Source organism: Idiotropiscis lumnitzeri, chromosome 16 (genome assembly GCF_059441095.1).
Source record: "Idiotropiscis lumnitzeri isolate Australia: NSW breed Sydney's pygmy pipehorse chromosome 16, RoL_Ilum_1.0, whole genome shotgun sequence".
Lineage (NCBI taxonomy): Eukaryota > Metazoa > Chordata > Actinopteri > Syngnathiformes > Syngnathidae > Idiotropiscis > Idiotropiscis lumnitzeri.
The window spans coordinates 3820429-3839573 of record NC_142406.1 but is presented as its reverse complement, the minus strand read 5'-3'; the positions used below and the strand labels follow the sequence as shown (position 1 = coordinate 3839573).

Genomic DNA, 19145 nt, shown 5'->3' with positions numbered 1-19145 from the left:
AGCTGCGTGAAACTATTTTTTGCTTACTCGTTCGTTGGATGATTTCTAATGCAAATAGTGAATGAACGAGAGCGTGATAAAAATAAATAAATAAAAAAGTACACCGTGAAGGTTGAGCCTCGGCTGCGATTGGCACGTGCTTTATATGACGTCACGCACAAGGCGGGGCCTACACGTATGATTGGCACCGTGTTCTCTTGCCAGTCTGTTGCGGGACGAGGACGGAGACTGAGGGGGGTCTTTAGTGTCCACCCGGGACATTTTGGAGAGCTACCGCGGTCTCACACGCTCGTTAAAGGTAAGAAACAGCACCCGTCCGGCTTCATTTAGGTTTATTCCCCCCTTTGAATGGGAATAAAACGGACACTTTGTCGTTTGTGAAGAGTTGAGGGGTGCGTTGGTAGGTCGCGTGAGCAGCTGTCAGTGTGCGGCACGCGGGCTCCTATTGTGGGACACGGATGGCCTTTCTATTCTCCGTGGGCTGAAACGCGCTGACTGTGTGTCGTAGTTGGAAACGTGCACACCACAAAGGCTGCGGGATGGATAACTAAAAAAAAATGGCCGCACGTGTGCAGATGCATGCAATACGCACAAAAAGGCGCATTCGTTTTGACAGTTGCTTGCCGTCTGAGAGAAAAATTATTATTCTAATTGCGCAGAGGAAATTATATAATAATGCATGTGCGTGCATATTTTGGATTATTAAAGTTTACAACTAAGTCCAAGTTCAATTGCGAGGGTTTGACTTGGACACATTGGTACCAGAGGCGTTGCTAGGTATAAAGCTCGACTGGGGCACAGGCCCCCCATTAGAGTGGTCCCCCAACCACCAGTCGGCAGCCCAGTACCAGTTTGCAGGCCACACAGATTCATTTTAAACGCATAAATAAAACCCCCCTGGCAGGAGTGTGAGTCGGATCATAAACTGTGGCGGAAGAAAAGTCGTCCCACATAGGCACACACACTACTGCACTCGAACAAAATCAACTACTTGAGATGTTAATGAATGCACTGATATATCCGTTGCAAGCCGGCTGCAAATTAATAAATGTTGCAAACCACTGCGGGTGTCAGTGACATATTAACAACCGTGGAGCTTTTTTTTTTCTCTCACTCCAGCTTAATGGTCAGTCTGATGGCACGTGTCCTACTAAAAGGGGTCCTGCGACTTTGATTTACAAGTGCAATTTGTTCTATAACCAAACTTGAAACTCAGATTACTTGTGTGTATATATATATATATATATATATATATATATATGAAGGAAATTACATCGACAATATTGACAAGTTGATTCATATTGTAAAATGACAACAGGATATTCATTGCATCCTCTTTTGAGCTCTACCATATTGAATGAAATTGTAATCAGACTGAATGAAATTGTATTGCACTCCGAGAATCGAGATACAGGTCGAATTGTCTTTTCCTAGAAAGACACACACTCCTAAAAAATATGCTTTTTATACACTGCTCTCAGTTTTTGCGATACCTACCGTGGTTTAGTACGCAGGGATGACGGCTTTGGCTCTGGTTGCTAAGCATCCAAATATGAAGTAGACTGGTGCCTTTCTCACGCTTGTTTGGACGTAAAGCAGGCTGCATCTCTGCAATATGCATTTGTCATTGTTACAACAGAAATAATAAAGAGGAAGTGATTGTAGGAAAAATAGATAATGGTTTCATACAATTGGAATGGCACGGCAGGATCTGAGGGTGGTTCGGCTCATCCATGATTCCAGCTCCTTGTAGACCACTTGGATGTGTAGTTCAGGCTCAGCAAGTTGATCTTTCTTCTTTACCTCGTCTTCCAAAGCTCAGGACACTGTGAAACTGCACCAGTAACATTTCCCTCCATCTTCTTCATGCTGTCTTCAATGGACAACACACAAATGTCTTGCTGCTGTCACTCTGAAATCACTCTGCCACCATCTCTCCGATTGGATGCAGCGAGATGTGACAAAGAGCTGTGGCCTGAATTGGTTGGTCAGCGTTGCACTGCGTTGTACTAAGTGCAGCGTGAAAAGCCCTTTACTGTACATTAGAACAAGCCGGAGGTCACAACAACAACTGTGGTCTTGAGCTGGACGCCTTAAAGGGGGCGTGGCCTAGTAAGTAAGATCAAGAACATTGCTGGATTGTGGGATCTTGATGTGAGTTATGACCGACTGTAGTTGCTTGCCGAGCGTTCTTTCGCTTTTGCCTTTGGCTTGCGCTGGTTTGTACAGTGCACAAGCACACCCTATTGATTATTTTTTTGCTCACTCTCCCCTGAAAGGACCATGGCATAATAATTGACTGTCACAATGTCAGATTGAATTCATATGAGCATCCAGGAAGTGGTCCGTTGTGAGCTGTGGGCGGCAAATAAGCATTTGCCAACCTTTTTCTAAGCTGTTCACGCGACAAGGGAAGCCCGTTTAAATAGGCAACATCCTCGGGGATCTTTCCTGGGAGGGGCCACCAGACCACACGAAAGGAGGCGCCGCGTACTCTCAAATGAATGGGGCTTCTCGTCTTCTCTTCGATCTTACAATAGTCTAAACAGATGAGTTGAATCTAATAGAGTGGCGGAAGGAGTGTAGACAGTGCATTAGGGCATATGAGTCTCAAGGCGGGGAAACCCATAATGACCTGCGCCAGGATCCAGCATGACCTTTATTGTTCGACTGGGGTGGACAGAGCGCTAATGTCAACATGAATTTATTTCTAATAATTTAACCACTCATTACACAAAGAAGTGTCAAACGCAAACATATTGTTGGTGTATAACGAACGAATCGCATTTCAGGAAATTTACAATGACCTGCTTCGTGTTCAAATCTTTGGCCACAGACCTCAGTTTCATTATTCTGCGCCATTTTAAGAATGACTGAGTGATTCTATGAGGACACCAAAGGCACTTTTCCACGATATTGACCCAGATAGAAGGCCCAAAACACAGAAGGCATAACAGGAGAGATTCAACCTTCCCGGCAATGAACATGCATCATCGGTACTCCCGATCCGGTTAACACATTACCCAGTCGTGGTAATTACGGAGTTTCAGAAAGTGCTGCGAAACACAACTAAATAACGAAGCCACACTCTGCTGATTCGCCATTTCTCAGAGATTGCCGTGGTCTTAAAGGGCCGCTGCAAATAAAAACAAAAACATCTCTTTTCACAACACACAACTTTTTGTATAAAACTCCCAATTGAATTGTTCTAGCACTCCATTGCGCTTCATTGCAAACCATAATTTAATGATCACAGATGAACTCGAGATAACCAGTTAACGCACATTTATGACGATGATTAAACCGTCATTTGCAATGGCGGCCATCTCAGGGGGTGACGATGTAATCCTCTTACTGTGCGGCTGCGTTAACTCGTCGAGTGACCTACATAGGCTTGGTGCAGAGACGGATGAGACGGGCGAGAGGCGGGAAAGGGTGGTCAGGTGGGAGGAGTCAGTATGTGTCAAAAGTCATGCATTATACAGACGAGATGGAAACACATCAGCCGTTATGAACGAAGGAATACAGTCAACACCTTTGGAGTGAAGTAGCGTGCAGATGGATGTCAACGTGCAGGAAGGTACACTTCTGCAGAGAGCACGACATAATTGCGCCCTCCAGCGACATCTGGACTCCCGGGCTGCACGGAGCTCCCTGACCCTCTTTGTGATTATCACGTCATTGCGAGGAAGTAAGAGTGACAGCTGCTTTGAGAGGCCTGTGCCCCCCAGCTGTATGATGTGGGGTGGGGAGAAACTGGTGTCAGGTTAGGGAAGAAAAAATAGGAAAGCAGGATCTAAGGCTGCATGTCCATCAGCTGACATCTTAAAGCAGGGGTGTGCAAACTTTTTGATTGGCTGGCCGCAACGGGTTCTAAAATTTGACAGAGGGGCCGGACCAGGAGCAGATGGATGGAGTGTTTTGGTAACCTCACCTCACCTCATTTAATTTTAAATGAAAGTGAACAAAAGCATTACAACAATATATATGTTTTTGAAAAATTTAGAAAATAAAACATTAGCAAGGTTTATTCATTTAATTTTTCTCAAGATCGGCGGGCCGGATTAACGGGCCGCATGTGGCCCCCGGGCCGTAGTTTGCCCACACCTGTCTTAAAGGGTCGCCAAAATGTGAGATTGAGTTATGAATTTAAGCACAGGATTCCCTGCTAGGAGGAATTGCTGGTAATGTTGGTCTCCGCTTTTGAATTTGACATAAGCATAATAAATAAATAAATAACTAAATAAAACACTCTTCTGATCCTTCATAATCTGCCATCCCTGCGCTGTCTATCATCTCGACTCCGCGACTCGTGAGTGCGTTTGTTGGCTCGTCCTTCCCACCGGGCTGGCCAATCACAGATAGCCTTTGAGTGACCACTTCCTGTCAAAGGGGCAGAGCAAGAGGTGAGGTTGTGACATGACAAAAGAGGAGTCGTGTGAATCTGATGCATGATGCATCTCTGTCGTAAAACGTGTTTCGAACCCCGCATCTCATTTCTAAGCTTATCGGAAAGAGTCGATAAATATTGCGGCATTGTTGTTTCTAAAAGCAGATTGGGTTCCACACACCAGGCACTGATTTATTTTGCAAATAGAACCTCTGTTGTCAAATCGACACCTCAGAAAGCATCAAAGGATTAACTCGTCTTATTTTCGGTTGTTCTTGAGCTTTTTATGCAACACTTCTTCCAAAGGATGGATCGACCTTATGGACTTCCTCCCACTTCCCCTTTCATGCACTCCTCGGACATCAGGTTGCAAACCCTCCTTATCATTTTCTTCTCCGCATTTCACCCCCTTTGTCCGCTCCTTCTTAATGTCAGGCCTCACGCTTGGCCCCACTGCTGCTTTTTTTTTTTTTTTTTCAGTGCGGATGACTTGGCAAAGAATTAACCCCTGGTGGCTTTTCCCTCCATTAACATTCTTCCAAGAGCAAATCTTTCGCTTCCAGCAAGTGTGGCGAGCCTGACTCTTGCGTAATGAATCAACCTCTCACTCTCTCGCTCACAGCAATACCCGACGAAGGAATAATTATCTCCAATATGAGTGTGAAGTAATCACATAAGGCTGGAAAGTGCAGGATGCTGACAAGACTTGACGTGACCTGGACTTGTAAAGCGACTTAAAGAGTCAACAGAGAGGAGAACAACGCCAATGTCGTTTCCTCTTTGGCATTTATACCATTTTCACAAACCTTCCAGTGGCTGATTTCAGCTGTCAAACTAGAAATCCAAGGTGTCGGAAATTAACGAAGCATAATAGGAGGGTAAGCACTTTTGTAATGGTCTGTTTCACCGTGTCTCTTAAGAGCGGCAAAAAAATGGTTCTTGCGCGTTTATGAGACAGGGGAGCTTTTAAAATCGCACGGATGCGGTATGTGGAGAAACAGTTTAGAAAATGTGGGAATTTAATTTCACTCGCGAGACGAAGCAAATAAATTCTGCCTTTTGAAATTATTTTTCTGAATACCTTTATGATGGTGAAGGCAGGTTGCAAGTAGCCAAGTGGTTATTACGTGCGCCTCGCGGGTTTGTGCTTTTATGTTCAAGTCTTCCTGAGCTTCAAATGGCATTCTGAAAAAAAAACAATCACATCTCCAGTGGCTTGCCCAGGATTCTCAAAAAGACGTCAATCACTCAGAATGCTTGCGTGCAACAAGAGCAAATTTCGAGCGTCCTGCAATAAATCGGGGCTGCGAAACGGTGAGATGAAAGAGTTGTCTATAAGACAAAAGAACCAAGAAGTAGATGTGAGGAGAGAGAACAATTGGGTTTCATGGGTTCTATTAGTACGGGCCCACTAAACACCTCTCTGTGCAGGTGGCGACTTGTGAGAAACCAGCAGCGCTTTAATTCTGAAGGTTGTTCAACACGGATTGAAAAAAATAAATAAATACAACTGCATCTGCCTCTCAAATACTTTCTCCGTTCGCAGGGGAGATTTTCAGGAATATGTTTTATGGTTTTATGCGCTTAGCCCGAGAACTGCCTGACAGATTTATTGTATGTGTTTAGTGTGAAAATTTGCAAGAACGTAAGATTTGCGGTTTGCCTCAGAGACGGCACATGTTGTTCATTTTCATTTTAACGTCAACATGGAGCCATAAAACGTCAATAGCAGTCGCGGTCAAAGCAGGATAAGTAAACATTGCGAACATTGGCAATAGCGAGTGTGGCAAACTGAGATTTGTTAATCCCGTGCTTTTGTGGCCGGATTAAAATCCAACGTTGAGGTTGGGGGAGGGACCGGTCAAATTGAGGCTGGATTAATCGTGCACAGCTGTGTGCGTACGGGAGGCCTGACACAGCTCGTCTTGTAAATATAAAGGAGGACATAATAATGAATGGACATTCACGTTATTCAATTAGTAAAGTGAGCTGAACTCTAAAAATCTTAAAATTAGGGGTGAATTGAGTTCAAATCGATATTTCAGTGTCATCGAATGCACGAACAAATTTAAAAAATGCCTCATTTTGGTCAGTTTGTTTAAAAAAAAAAAGAAAATACACGGGAAGAGGACTTTTTAGAAATCATCGCATATTAAATCACAATCGCAATATTGAGTGGGAGGGGCGTCGCAATTGATTATTTTGCAAAATCATTCAGCCCTATTTCATATTTCATTGTGCAATGTCAAACTGATCTCACCTTCGGCATCTAAACTAGCTCGGCAGCATGGTTGGAATAAGCAGCATACAAGAGTAGCACATGACGGCATGTTCAAAATTCTTCTCAGGACAACCAGTTGTTGGTTTTGTTTGTTTTTGATATCCCAGCAGAGGCGCTTGCAGCCCCGAGCACAGTCGACTCGCCACAAGTAGACTCATATTAAAAAGGCTTCCATAAGCAAAAACAATTGCAACCTGGCTAAACGAGATTCCATTGATGCGTTCGCACAAATTAAATGCATGTGAATATCTGCAAACCAACTTGTGATCTAAATACCAGTTAAAATAGTTTATCGACACCCCCCTTGGTTACCCCCCCCCCCTCCTTTCTCACATCCCTCAGGTGCATGTTACATTGCAGCCTCATAATCCTGTCAGCAGCTCCTGATATAGCAAGAGGCACATTAATATGACACGTAAAGGGGGGGAAACAAGACACATGAGCACGATCTGTACACATAGTTTGGTCTGCGGGGGTCCCGACGCAGCGTGCATGGGAGAAAAAGTGGAGGAGACTGGGAATGCAGGGTCAAGGACCCCCCCCCCCCCGCCCCAGCACTTATGTAAGATTACTTACATAATAGCATATCCAATGCATGTGTGTGTGTGTGTGTGTGTGGGGGGGGGTGTTCTGGTCACTATGTCTAGACAAGTGCGCACAGCACCTGAACTTGGGGTGGGGTCGAAGGGGCAAACGAGGAGGGGCGCTCAAGCAAGTCCTCAGCACAGGAGAGGATTGTGGGATTATAAATGTGTATGAGTGCGTGCGCGTTTGTGGAGAGGGGGGGGGGGATATTAAAGAGGTGGAAGGAGGAGACTGACAAGCATTGAGCACATCTGGGTGCGCTATCCATCGTTCAGCCTCTTTCACAACATATATTCACACACAAAAAAATTGTCCTCTCCTTGTTTCTTAAGATCAACCCAATTATCGTTTCTCTCTTTCTGCTTTTCACTTCTTGCATTTAGAGGCTGAGCACTCAAACCAGGCAATCGGAGCAGAGGACAGACATAGGGTAGTTGCAAAACGAGTGGTGGTTCACCGGTTTGCATACTTGTGGCGGCGAGGGAGGAGGAAGAAGGAAGGAGGAAGGAAGGCGCGACGATGGTCACGGCTATGGAGGATGCCAATGTGGCGCGGACGGAGGAGGAGGCGCAGGGAGTGACGCCCCCACCCGGAGTGGACGTGCCTGCGGCGGCCAACCAGGAAGCAGTTACGTCTGGAGGTGAGGAACTTGGAGAGGGTATAGAATTATACCTCATCTTATTGACTGGTCTCTGATTGACAGGACATTTTGTACGATTCAGCTTCAATTATTCTTTTATGCGTCGTTTTTTGTGCAAAAGTATTTATCGTTTAATTTAATAATTTGTCGAATAAATGCTGCACCACTAAACTATAGTTATCCTCTATAAAATGTATTATTTGACAGTGTATGGAACAGATTAACTGGATTTACATTATTTCCTATGGCAACTATCACTTTAGTTGTCGCACAATTCGGTTTCATTCATCCCCAATGTACTCTTCCGGCCAAGTTTATTAGAGTCACGCGAGCCAAGCCGCGCTCATTGCCACTGCAATCTCCTTCTGAAAAGAGAAGCATCCAGTCGCTTTTCGTTCGGGTGAGAAGTGCATTTTCGAGTCCACGTGGCAGCAAGTCAGACGACAGGATGAGACCGGCAAACATTCCTGTGGTCAAGGACACACTGCCGCTGACCGAGTGGCTAAAGGTCACAACAGATTACGCAAATACGCCCAGTGTAAAGTGAGATCCTGAGTTGAGTTTTCTTCCCAACGTGTTAGTTCAATGATTCGCCTCCAACTTTATTTCTAAGTAAGCATTTGCAGACTGGGGTAGTAAATGATGGGTTGTATCTTGGGTAATTGTGAGAAAGTGTGAGTGAATGAACGTCTCGCAGGGTAATGATTGTTGATGTGTTTGGTTTGGCGTTTACGCCACGTTTATCCTGGTTTATGTGTGGCCCTGAAAAAAAAAAATAAAAATCAATATAGTCGCATGCAAAGCTGGTTTTAGAGTGCAATGCAGCGTTTATTGCTTTCCCGAGGCGCAGACTAAAATGTTTTGCATAACATATAACACTTCATCACAAGCATAATGCCGTAGGTGTCGATTTTTCAAACTGCAAATAAATAAAACAAGTACCTCTGTGACAGCTATATTCAAATAGGATCTAATACTTCCGTCTTTTCTCAATGCATCACATAGCAATTTGTGTTTCATAAGCACCAGTAACTGGTTTAGCGACTGAACAGGATGATTCATAAACGGATGTCGTGTGTTTTCGTGCCTGGTCTAGTTCTGAATATGTGTCACAAGGGAGCAAGTTTGTACAGTGTGGCTTGACTGGACAAATTGCCTCCCACACACAGTAAGTGAATAAAAGACAAGCTGCACGCACACATTCTCTGAGCTGTAAGAATCTTAAACAGGCTTAGATGGGCTTCAAGGTGATCTCTTTGTAAACCAAAGTGATGCTATTCAGTTTCACTTTAGTTTTTTTTTTTTTTTACTCTCAGGAAAAATGATGCGAGTCGAGGAATGGCAAAAACTCAATATTTAAACAGAGTGTGCAACGAATCTGAATGATTTTGAGCTGACCGAAGCGCAAATCTTTGGACATGTGAGTCGTCAACGCCCTGAAAACGTGATGTCACTCCCTCGGACGGGGAATGTGAAGTTGAAAACGTTCACAATGCCTCATTTCATTTAAATCTTGACAATCTCTTCTCACTGGCTCAAACTCAAATTGTCTCTCTCTTTTTTATGGGAGCAGCCATGCAGGAGGTGTTGGATAATCTAGGTGAGCTTCCCGCCTCCGGGGGCGCCAAAGACATCGACCTTCTCTTCCTACGCGGCATCATGGAAAGCCCCATTGTACGCTCCCTGGTTAAGGTAGCACACACGAACATATGTTGAGGGCGAGGAGACGATAACCGCAAGCGAGCCTTGCTTCCAGCTGCACTTTGGTTACTGACCTGCTTGAAGGCGCGTAAGGCTTAATCAACTCCGCGATTGGAGACGAAACAAGTTCACTCATGCTACGCACGTGCAACTTGCATTGCTCATCTGCACACATACTAATTGTAGCCTTGCCGTATTTTCTATAATGTGGCATAAAAAGCTGATTAATCATCTTAAAAATGAACTCTGGCCAATGCCCAATGCACCAATTTGCAACTGAGCTTCCTTAGGCAACATTCCGAGACTTCACAATGCTAAAATAAGAGCGCCGAGAGGACAACAGCCACCCTCCCTGAGCTTGTGTGTCTCGACCAGGCTCACGAACAGCTGGAGGAGGTGAAGCTGGAGGCGGTGCAGGATAACAACATGGAACTGGTGACAGAGATCTTGGGCGACATCAGCGGCCTCAAAGTCAGAGACGACAGCGCGGCCGAGCTTTCCAGGATCTTGCAGGAGCCGCATTTTAAGGTGAACGGTAACACACGTAGTTTCGTTTCAGGAATGTGTTGTCAGGTACACTATGCTGATTGAGATTGGCATGCGGATTCCAATTTTTTTTTGACAGTAGTATGGCAAGGTTTCCCCCCCCCCCCTCTACAGCTTACCAGACAAGCAAAATTCCAATAATTACTCTTCGTACGACCTTTTTTTTAAAAAAAAATTCATTTTTATTTTATTTTATTTATTTATTTATTTTTTGAGTGTCATAAATTCAATGAGATAAAAGGCTGCCCGTCGCCACGTCATACCTGTCGTTCTACAATGACCAGACCAATATCGAGTGGGCCTTGTTGAAGAGACTAAGAGACGCAAATTGCATAAGCTGCAAGATAAGACCTCGCGAGAGAAGCGCAGAGACAGGCAGGCAAGGAAGCAAAATCATATGAGTGTGACATTCTTCCCTACGATTTTCACTAATCGTTGACATGTTAAATGGCTAAGAGGGAAACGTTTGTCTCGGTTTGGAGATTGGATAATAAACGGGCCAAGGATTAATCAAATAGACTTGTGGATAATCCATATTTGGGATTTTCGCTTTTACGTGATTAGTTTTTCGCTTTAATGAATATTGTCACTTCCACAAGCTCAGACCAAACCCCCCAAAGTGTGTTTATAGGTTACATAATGTGACATAATCTTCCTTCAAGCGCTGTCCCTTTTCTCCTCAGTCCCTCCTGGAGGCACACGACATGGTGGCCTCCAAATGCTACGAGGTCCCGCCCCCTGCCGAGATGTCCAATGACGCAGCAGTGAACAGCGCTCTTATGCAGGCCGATGCCGTGCGCATGATCGGCATCCGGAAAAAGGCTGGCGAGCCTCTGGTGAGCCCGGACTGAGCGTCTTTGCGATATTCTTCAAATCAATTGCAACCTTCCGTCCTTCCTTTTAGGGCGTTACCTTTCGCGTGGAGAAAGACGACCTCGTGATTGCCAGGATCCTCCATGGCGGAATGATTGACAGGCAAGGACTACTGCACGTGGGCGACATAATTAAGGAAGTGAATGGCAAGGACGTGGGAAACAACCCCACCGAGCTACAGGAAATGCTCAAGGACTGCAGCGGCGGGATCACCCTCAAAATACTGCCGAGCTACCGTGACGCCCCTGCGCCCCCGCAGGTACACGCCAGCACACACCGATATAACGAGCGACAGATGTTGGCCGGTCGTACCACACGGGTGTCCTACAACACTCCACTTCCTATCTGGGTCACATGATCTTACATCTGGGAACGCTCTGCTGTGTTCTTTTATTGATGCTCGGCAATTCTTAAAGGAATTAATGGGAGCTGTAAACGAACTTGGATGCAAGTATTTCTTTCGGGAACATGCACATTGATTTAAGACTCTAAATTGTCCAAAGATCACCACTTCACCTTCGAGGTGGAAAAGCCATTAAAAAAAAAATGAGACCAATACAGAATACCGTAATATTCTAAACAGCGCCAGTATATTTCCGCTTGGCAGATCATCAGAATGCTCGTGAGTTACCGCTGATCTGAAAAGATCCCGGCTGCTGTAAATAGTTATGAAGCCGACTTCTCAAATATTAGTGGAACAAATAGGGAAAGCAAAACATCGCTGTCGGCCGCTACTGATGTGCATTACCGCATTAGTTGCATCATTACCGCAAGTGAACGCTTAGCTGAGGAGGCTGCAGTGCAACTATCAAGAAAAATTGTGACGCAAACATATTCAGCAAAGTGCAAAAAAAAATAAAAAAACAATTAGAGATAATGCTCTCTGGCGCAGGGCAATGTGTTTTTTTTCCCTCCCCAGTTTCCTCTTGCCGCTTGTCTAATTAAATGAGACAGAGGACTTACACTTCCTGGCAAAGCCTCTCCACTCTTAGCGCAGCGCGAACATGCGAGACGGGTGCAGTCTGTCACCTATCGCCGCGTTAACGTGCGAGAGCAACCGAGTGTCCTGTAATCACTCCTCACAGGTCTACGTGCGGCCCTACTTTGACTACGACCCGGCTAATGATAACCTGATCCCTTGCCGGGAGGCCGGCATGGCTTTTAAGCAAGGTGACATCCTTCAGATTGTCAACAGGGAAGATCCCAACTGGTGGCAGGTGCGGTTCCCATTAATTCAAGTTCTCTCGGGAAAATGTTAAAAGATGACAAGGGTAACGTATTCTAATCTCTCGTAGGCTTGTCATGTGGTGGGCGGGGCCACGGGGCTGATACCGAGTCAGTTCTTGGAGGAGAAGAGGAAAGCTTTTGTCCCTCGGGACTTTGATGGATCAGGTAGGCACTCAGACATTGACGTCAAGTTGCAAAATGGCCACCCTTAAAAACGAGCGCAATATTAATCAGAATGTTTACACTCCCGGGAGCACATTATTGACAAAAATGTTTTGACTTGACTTCCTCTTTAAGGAATAGATTTTTTGTTTTAAATGCCCAATGCAAACATAAAATGCAACTTTTTTTGTTATGGTTGTAGCGGGTTGAGTGTTCCAAATATTTTGCCAGCTGCCTGTAGCCAAACAAGTATAATAAACCTATTGTCAGACGGAACAAATTCCAAAGAAGATTTTGCAAGTGTACCTAATGTTGTGTCCACAACTACACATTATCAAACGGTTTCTTTCATCCGTTTTCCAGTTGGATTAGTGAAGCAGGCCATCTGGTCAGTCAGGTTAGCCCTGCTCCTTAATGCTTAAAAGTGGTCGAGCCTGCCCCCTAGTGGCCAAATCCTGCACAAGCACGCCAACGTGAGAGGCTCAACTGATCTTTTATTCCCCCAGGCATCTTGTGTGGCACCATTGCTGGGAAAAAGAAGAAAAAGATGATGTATCTGACGGCCAAGAACGCAGGTCGGACTCGTTGCGTCCTTGCCGACGTCATAATTGAGACCTTGACCCTAATAAGAATGCTATAAATAGACTTTGACAGACATGAGCTGCAGATCTACGAAGAAGTGGCCAAGGTTCCTCCGTTCCAGAGAAAGACGCTAGTTCTGATTGGTGCTCAGGGCGTGGGCCGACGCAGCCTCAAGAACCGGCTGATGGTACTTCAGCCCACCTGCTTCGGCACCACTATACCATGTACGTCGCCAGCATTTGCATTTTTGACCACCTCAGCATCATTCAGAGAGCTTTCTAACCGATGTGACTTTTCATCAAGTCACATCCCGGCGTCCCCGCGATGAGGAGCTGGACGGCAACTCGTACCACTTCACCTCCAGGACGGAGATGGAGGTGGACGTGAAGGCCGCCCGCTTCTTGGAGCACGGCGAGTACGACGGCAACCTGTACGGCACCAAGATTGAGTCCATCCACGAGGTGGTGGCCGCCGGGCGCACGTGCATCCTCGACGTCAACCCACAGGTCAGAGAGAGTGAGTTTGAAGTTGGAAATTGAAACAGGGGGAAATCATTTATTTCCCAGGTAATCGCAATGTTACTGTGAGCTATTTTAGAACAGGCCCAGAGGAGATTTTTTTTTTTTTTTTGCGGGATCCCTGGTAATTGCTATATATATATATATATATATATATATATAATTATTTCATTTTTGTATTATTTTATTTTTTATTATATGATATATATATATATATAAATATTTCATTTCTATATTTTTTTATTTATTATATATACATATATATTATATATATAATATATTATTATTTTATCATTTATTATATTATATATATATATATAAAATAATATATTATACTATCATTATAATCCATTTTTTTAACCCTAAAATTGGCTAAAAATGTATATCGTTTCTCCGTCCAGGCTCTGAAGGTCCTGAAAACAGCAGAGTTCATGCCTTACGTGGTATTCATCGCCGCGCCAGACTTCGACACTCTCAAGGGCATGCACAAAGCCGTCGTGGACGCAGGCCTCACCACCAAACAGCTCACGGTACACAAAAATCTTAATTTGCGTCTACACTGGGAGTGGGCAAATTTCTTAACTTCAAGTCACCGTTTGCAGGACGTGGACCTGAGGAAGACGGTGGACGAGAGCGCGCGCATCCAGAGGGCTTACGGCCACTACTTTGACCTGACAATCACCAACGACAACCTGGACAAAGCCTTCGACACGTTACAGGCCGCCGTGGATAAACTGCGCGCCGAATCGCAGTGGGTCCCTGTAAACTGGGTCTACTGAGGACCCCTCGACCCGCGGGTGGGCTGAAAAGGAGAAGGAAGATGAGGAGAACCAAGAGCTACTTCTGTAAAACAACACATATGTTCCTGATAATTTGAACACTCCCCGTCCTCTGGGGCACGCACGCCACGCAACTTTTTTCTACTTCGACTCAAAGGGAAAGAGTGCTTATTTATTTTATAACTTTTTACGAAAAGATCTTTATATACAACGTGGAAGTGCAGCAAAAAAAAAGATTAAGGGGCATTCGTTTATTGTAGTTTTTTTGTGTTTTGTGTTCTTTCAGCTTGCTGTCCATGTCTCATCATTTTCACTTTTTTTTTGTAGTTGTTGTTGAATGTGGTTATAGTTTTTAGAATACTTTTTTGTCACCAATGATTCTGCCTGCCTGCCTGGTGCACATGACCTTCACACTGTCCTCAACTTCAAGCCAACGTGTTCATGTTCAATATATGTGAAAGTCGCACAAATTCTACACTACAACCTTAATGGGAAAGCTGTTAGACTGCAGAAAATCATTTCAGTTACATGTCTTTATTTATTAAAACTAGTTACATTTGTCATGTTATATCTTTTTTTTTTTAATTCCCAGTGCCACATTGTAGAAAACCTGCTGCCTGTTGAACGTGTTTTCATAAATCAACCGAAGTCAAATATTTCTTTCTACATTTTTATCTGCAAAGATAATATGAATAAAGGTGATTGCAGTTCCAACATCTGGATTTACAACCTGTCAACTACATGGGGGTTTTATTATTTACTTATTATTTATTTATTTAATAAAATCAACTAAAGAAATAATGAGATAAATGAACAGAAAAAAAACCAACCTATTTGGGGGAACAAATGGGTAAACAAATGCAACAAATATTACAAGATTAATAATGAAGTGGGCCATGTGTGGCCCATGAGCCATACATTTCCCACCTCTGTACTATACGACACATAAACCGAGTACTCCTGTGCAAAGAATTAGGGCAACACAATAAAAAAGGGGGGAGGTGGAGTTAAATTCTTTCCGACCTTAAAATAATAAGCACCAAAACGATGGCAAAAAAAAAGCAATAAATTCCCAACATTATATATTTTTTTCCAAATATGTTTTTTTTATTATTAATGAATGTAACTTACAGTCAAGCCAAAGAGAGAACTACATGAAGTGATACGTATTCACATTGTGTCCTAACGGGGTTTTACAGCATATCTTGTATTGTGTAAGCGTAAATGTTGACCAAAAAAAAACAGGGAAGATAAGAAATCAAAAATTTTACAAACTTTACAACACCCAAAAAAAGGAGCTTAGCAAGTGGATGAAGGAATTCAAAATCAGTAATATATATTGAAACCCCCCCTCCCCCCCCACCCACTCCCTATACCAGAATAGGAATGACTGCAAATTCACTTTTGGCATGTCATGGTTTAAATAAGGAAGAAGATAATAAAATAGAACACATAAATGAAGAGAGGTTTGAATTCACATGGCTGTGTGGGTTGACTTTGGTCTGTTTCTTTGTTATGGCTGACGTCGAAATAAGACGGGGGCCCAGTGAGAGACGACCGGGGAAATGGGCTGCCTGGAATCAGCTGCATGACTGAATAGTAAACTTTAACGGAGCCGCTTAGAACAAGAGTGGGCTAACTCCAGTGTTGTCATTTTGAAAAATCTAAATTTGATTTCTCTATACAGCCCATTATTACACTCAGCACCTTTTTTTTGTGAGAGTAGGCGAATGTCATTTATCATCAAAATGAAATATTGATAGATGTGATGGATGTTTGGACTTCGATTACTACCACAATAAATCTTAAATATTTTTCATATCACTTTATGGCAGCAGCCATAAAATCTTAAAATCACTTTCCTGCAAAACGACAAAATCAAGTTAGCCCATTCTTGCTCTCAATTGGCCGATTATTGTCGACAAGGAACAGCTATTTTAAAACGTTACTTTTGGGGATCACTGGGATGAGAAAAATACTGCACAGCGTGTTAAATTCAAACCTCCCCACTGGGGTGAGGAGGGGGAAAAAAATAGTCAGAATTTTATTGGACATATTGAAGTACACTAAAGAAATAAGTGAATGCAGCATATCTCAGGCTTATGAGGTACTTCATGAATGGATGTATAGATCTATATATAATGTATATATCATCATCTCTCAACCTCTTTTTTTTATTCTACTTGAAGAAAAGTCATATTCCTACTGATAGCATAAAACAACTCGACAGTTCTTTCGTTACTTTGCAGCCGACTTCAAGCGGGCCGTGTTTGAGACTGCTTTGAAAGTGCAAAACACAAATACTGATCGATCTATACGCAGCACCTTTGGGTCAGATTGCCGCATCTCGGAAAATAAAATGGCAGACCTTGCGGACGTTTTGTTGAGTTTACGATGGATTGCTGTGAAAAGAGGTATTGGGGTAGAAAACGGAAATGTTTTTTTTTTTATTGCAGTACTGGCTGGACTGTGGTGGCAGGAAAGCTCCTTATTTTAATATGGTGGTAAAACCCCTCCCGAAAAAAAAGGCATCGTTACAAAATTGACCTGAAAGGCCTCAAGATGAACGGATGACGACGTGCCTCAAGACTTCAAGTTGGAAACTCGGAAACCTCCTTTCTACCAAGCAGTCAGGTCAGTTCGGTAGGGTTGAATTTCCATTTTAAAGGGTCAGTTTATAAAAACGACAGTTGCGTCGTAGCATTTCTGATTGATAGATTATAAGAACAACGGAGAGATTTGGAATATTTCTGTAGCATGCTAATGAAAAGTCACACGATTATTCCTCATGTTCAGGTCACCCGTTGGATTTACACTGCTCAAGTCACAATTTGGATATTTTGCTTTCAAGTGGCACAGTAAATAACTTAATGGAATTGAATATCTTTTGAATGTGGTTAAAAATTATTCCATTCATATCCAATCCTGAGCCAACGAGATCAGTTATAACCAGTCGGCGTGAGCTTGTTGCCATGGAAACGGCATCGTCCTCCCACATTCCACACGTGGGGACCCGAAAACAACAAAAACATTTTAAAAGCACGCGTCCAGTAAATCTAAACTAAAGCGAACGCATAGACACTTAAATGTGGTCGAAATATTGTTTATTTATTGCTTGCGTGTTTCGTGAGGATTGTGGAGGCGAGCAATTTTGACGTCTTGTCATCAAAATACAGCCATGGAGGATAATTGGGCACTTGGACCTGCAGTGTAAATCCAACCTTCTTTGAATCACAATCCTTTGCAATTTGGTCCCTTAGCATAGTCGATGCTTTGCTTCTCAATCTAACAGTGCTCGCACATGATATGAACTTTTACCGCTCACTACAATTTTGGATTTTCTGTTATTGTAAATCAGGGCTAAAATGTTAGCTAGCACCGCACTATGCTCTGAGGTAGGTTTTTTTTTTTCCCCCCAAGCTGGTAAGAAGAAGCCACACGGTTTTTTAAAATGCTTTTTAAAATACAAATGAAAACAAAAAAATACCTCCACGTCTTTCCGAGATGTTTCCCCCTTAGCGTAGCTTTGAACAATTCGTACTTAATGCTTCCAACATTCAAGCTGACTAATAAACACAACCGGGCGAGCAACAGAGCACGGCCATGTGGCTTAGTTTGGAGTAAAATGACGCTTCCAGAAAGTTTCTGACAAGTTGTGCTGCTTCAATCAGACAGGGAATAAAGCTGTGGTGTCATACAATCACCAAACGTAAGAATAAAAATAATATATTAAGAGAGTGACAAAAAAAACAATAGAAGTGAATACAAATCAGGGAAAGCTTTTAAGAGGGCAGCAGCATCACGACTGCAGGCTAACTATCACAAGGCCAAACGACTAAAAAGAGCTAATCAGAACCACACCAAAACAACCAGACATATACAAACTGCTTGTACACAAAAAAAACAACAAAAAATTCAGGACTTTTGGGAGTCCACTAAAACAACAACATGAAAACGCGCTGTGTAGTTCTGCAAGGGGAGGGGACACCGAGTCAAAGATGAATATTACTTTGAACAACCAAGAACACCTTTAAATAAGAGAACAATCCCCAGAGGAATACAAAAATAGGCCATACACAAGAATCTAATTAGAAATGTAAAAATGTGGCTACACGACATAATAGAACAAACCACACAAGGAGCTATAAATACATTCATTGTTACCTGGAGCGAGGAAAATGGGTTTTAGCGTTGTAGCGCTAGCACAGAGAGGAGATACACGACTATCCAACAGTAATGCTTTGGGCACCTAATTGACATATCGACGTCCTAGCGTCAGTCTAAACCTGCCTGCTAGTGCGCTGGAATGCTAAACACAAATGTTCTCGTCGGCATGAACTCATTTCGACCAGAGGCGAAGAGCTGCCATCGTGAAATGACGTTTCAATTAGCTTATGTCAGCCCGTTGGTCTGTCTGTCCGAGTTAGGGGACACCCAAAGCAGTCCAACTAAGGTGAATATGTGCATTTAAATTACAAATATGCAAAAAATGTAAATAATGATTTAAAAAAAAAAAAAAAAAAAAAAAATCATAATATGATGCAGCCCCGGCGTCGGTAAATTTATCATCATCGGGTTCATTTTAGGTCAAAAGCTTGTGAAACAATACTGTAAAATGTACTGTAGTTGCCTAGAGATCCCACAAAATGGCGAGCGGCAAAGCACGACATGAAGCTCCTCATCGCACTTCAATATAGTTCCTCACTTCGACACGGCGCCAAAGCGACATGAGACGGCGGCAAAATTAATTTGAGTGTATAATAATTCTAGGGATGGGCAGAACATAATATATTGATTGGTTCATCGGCCATCAACTATTTTGCGGTCTCGATCAGTGAGTCACAACCAGTGTGCCGTTGCA

General features: G+C 43.3%; 1 protein-coding gene across 3 annotated transcripts; it reads left to right on the top strand.

Annotated features, from left to right (window-relative positions):
* Positions 1-161: 161 nt before the first annotated feature.
* pals2b (protein associated with LIN7 2, MAGUK p55 family member b) lies at positions 162-14561 on the top strand. 3 transcript variants are annotated; one of them, XM_088318501.1, is made up of 13 exons: positions 162-298; positions 7642-7896; positions 9470-9570; positions 9973-10125; positions 10827-10979; positions 11048-11275; positions 12102-12233; positions 12312-12408; positions 12912-12980; positions 13050-13211; positions 13291-13493; positions 13907-14035; positions 14108-14561. In XM_088318501.1, the coding sequence occupies exons 2-13, from the start codon at positions 7776-7778 to the stop codon at positions 14282-14284; spliced, it is 1725 nt and encodes a 574-aa protein (XP_088174627.1). In that variant the 5' UTR covers positions 162-298; positions 7642-7775; the 3' UTR covers positions 14285-14561. The 3 variants fall into 3 exon arrangements, with proteins under 3 accessions (XP_088174627.1, XP_088174628.1, XP_088174629.1); XM_088318502.1 differs by having other exon boundaries at positions 197-298; positions 7640-7896; positions 13291-13503; XM_088318503.1 differs by lacking the exons at positions 162-298; positions 7642-7896 and adding an exon at positions 9067-9316.
* Positions 14562-19145: the final 4584 nt, after the last annotated feature.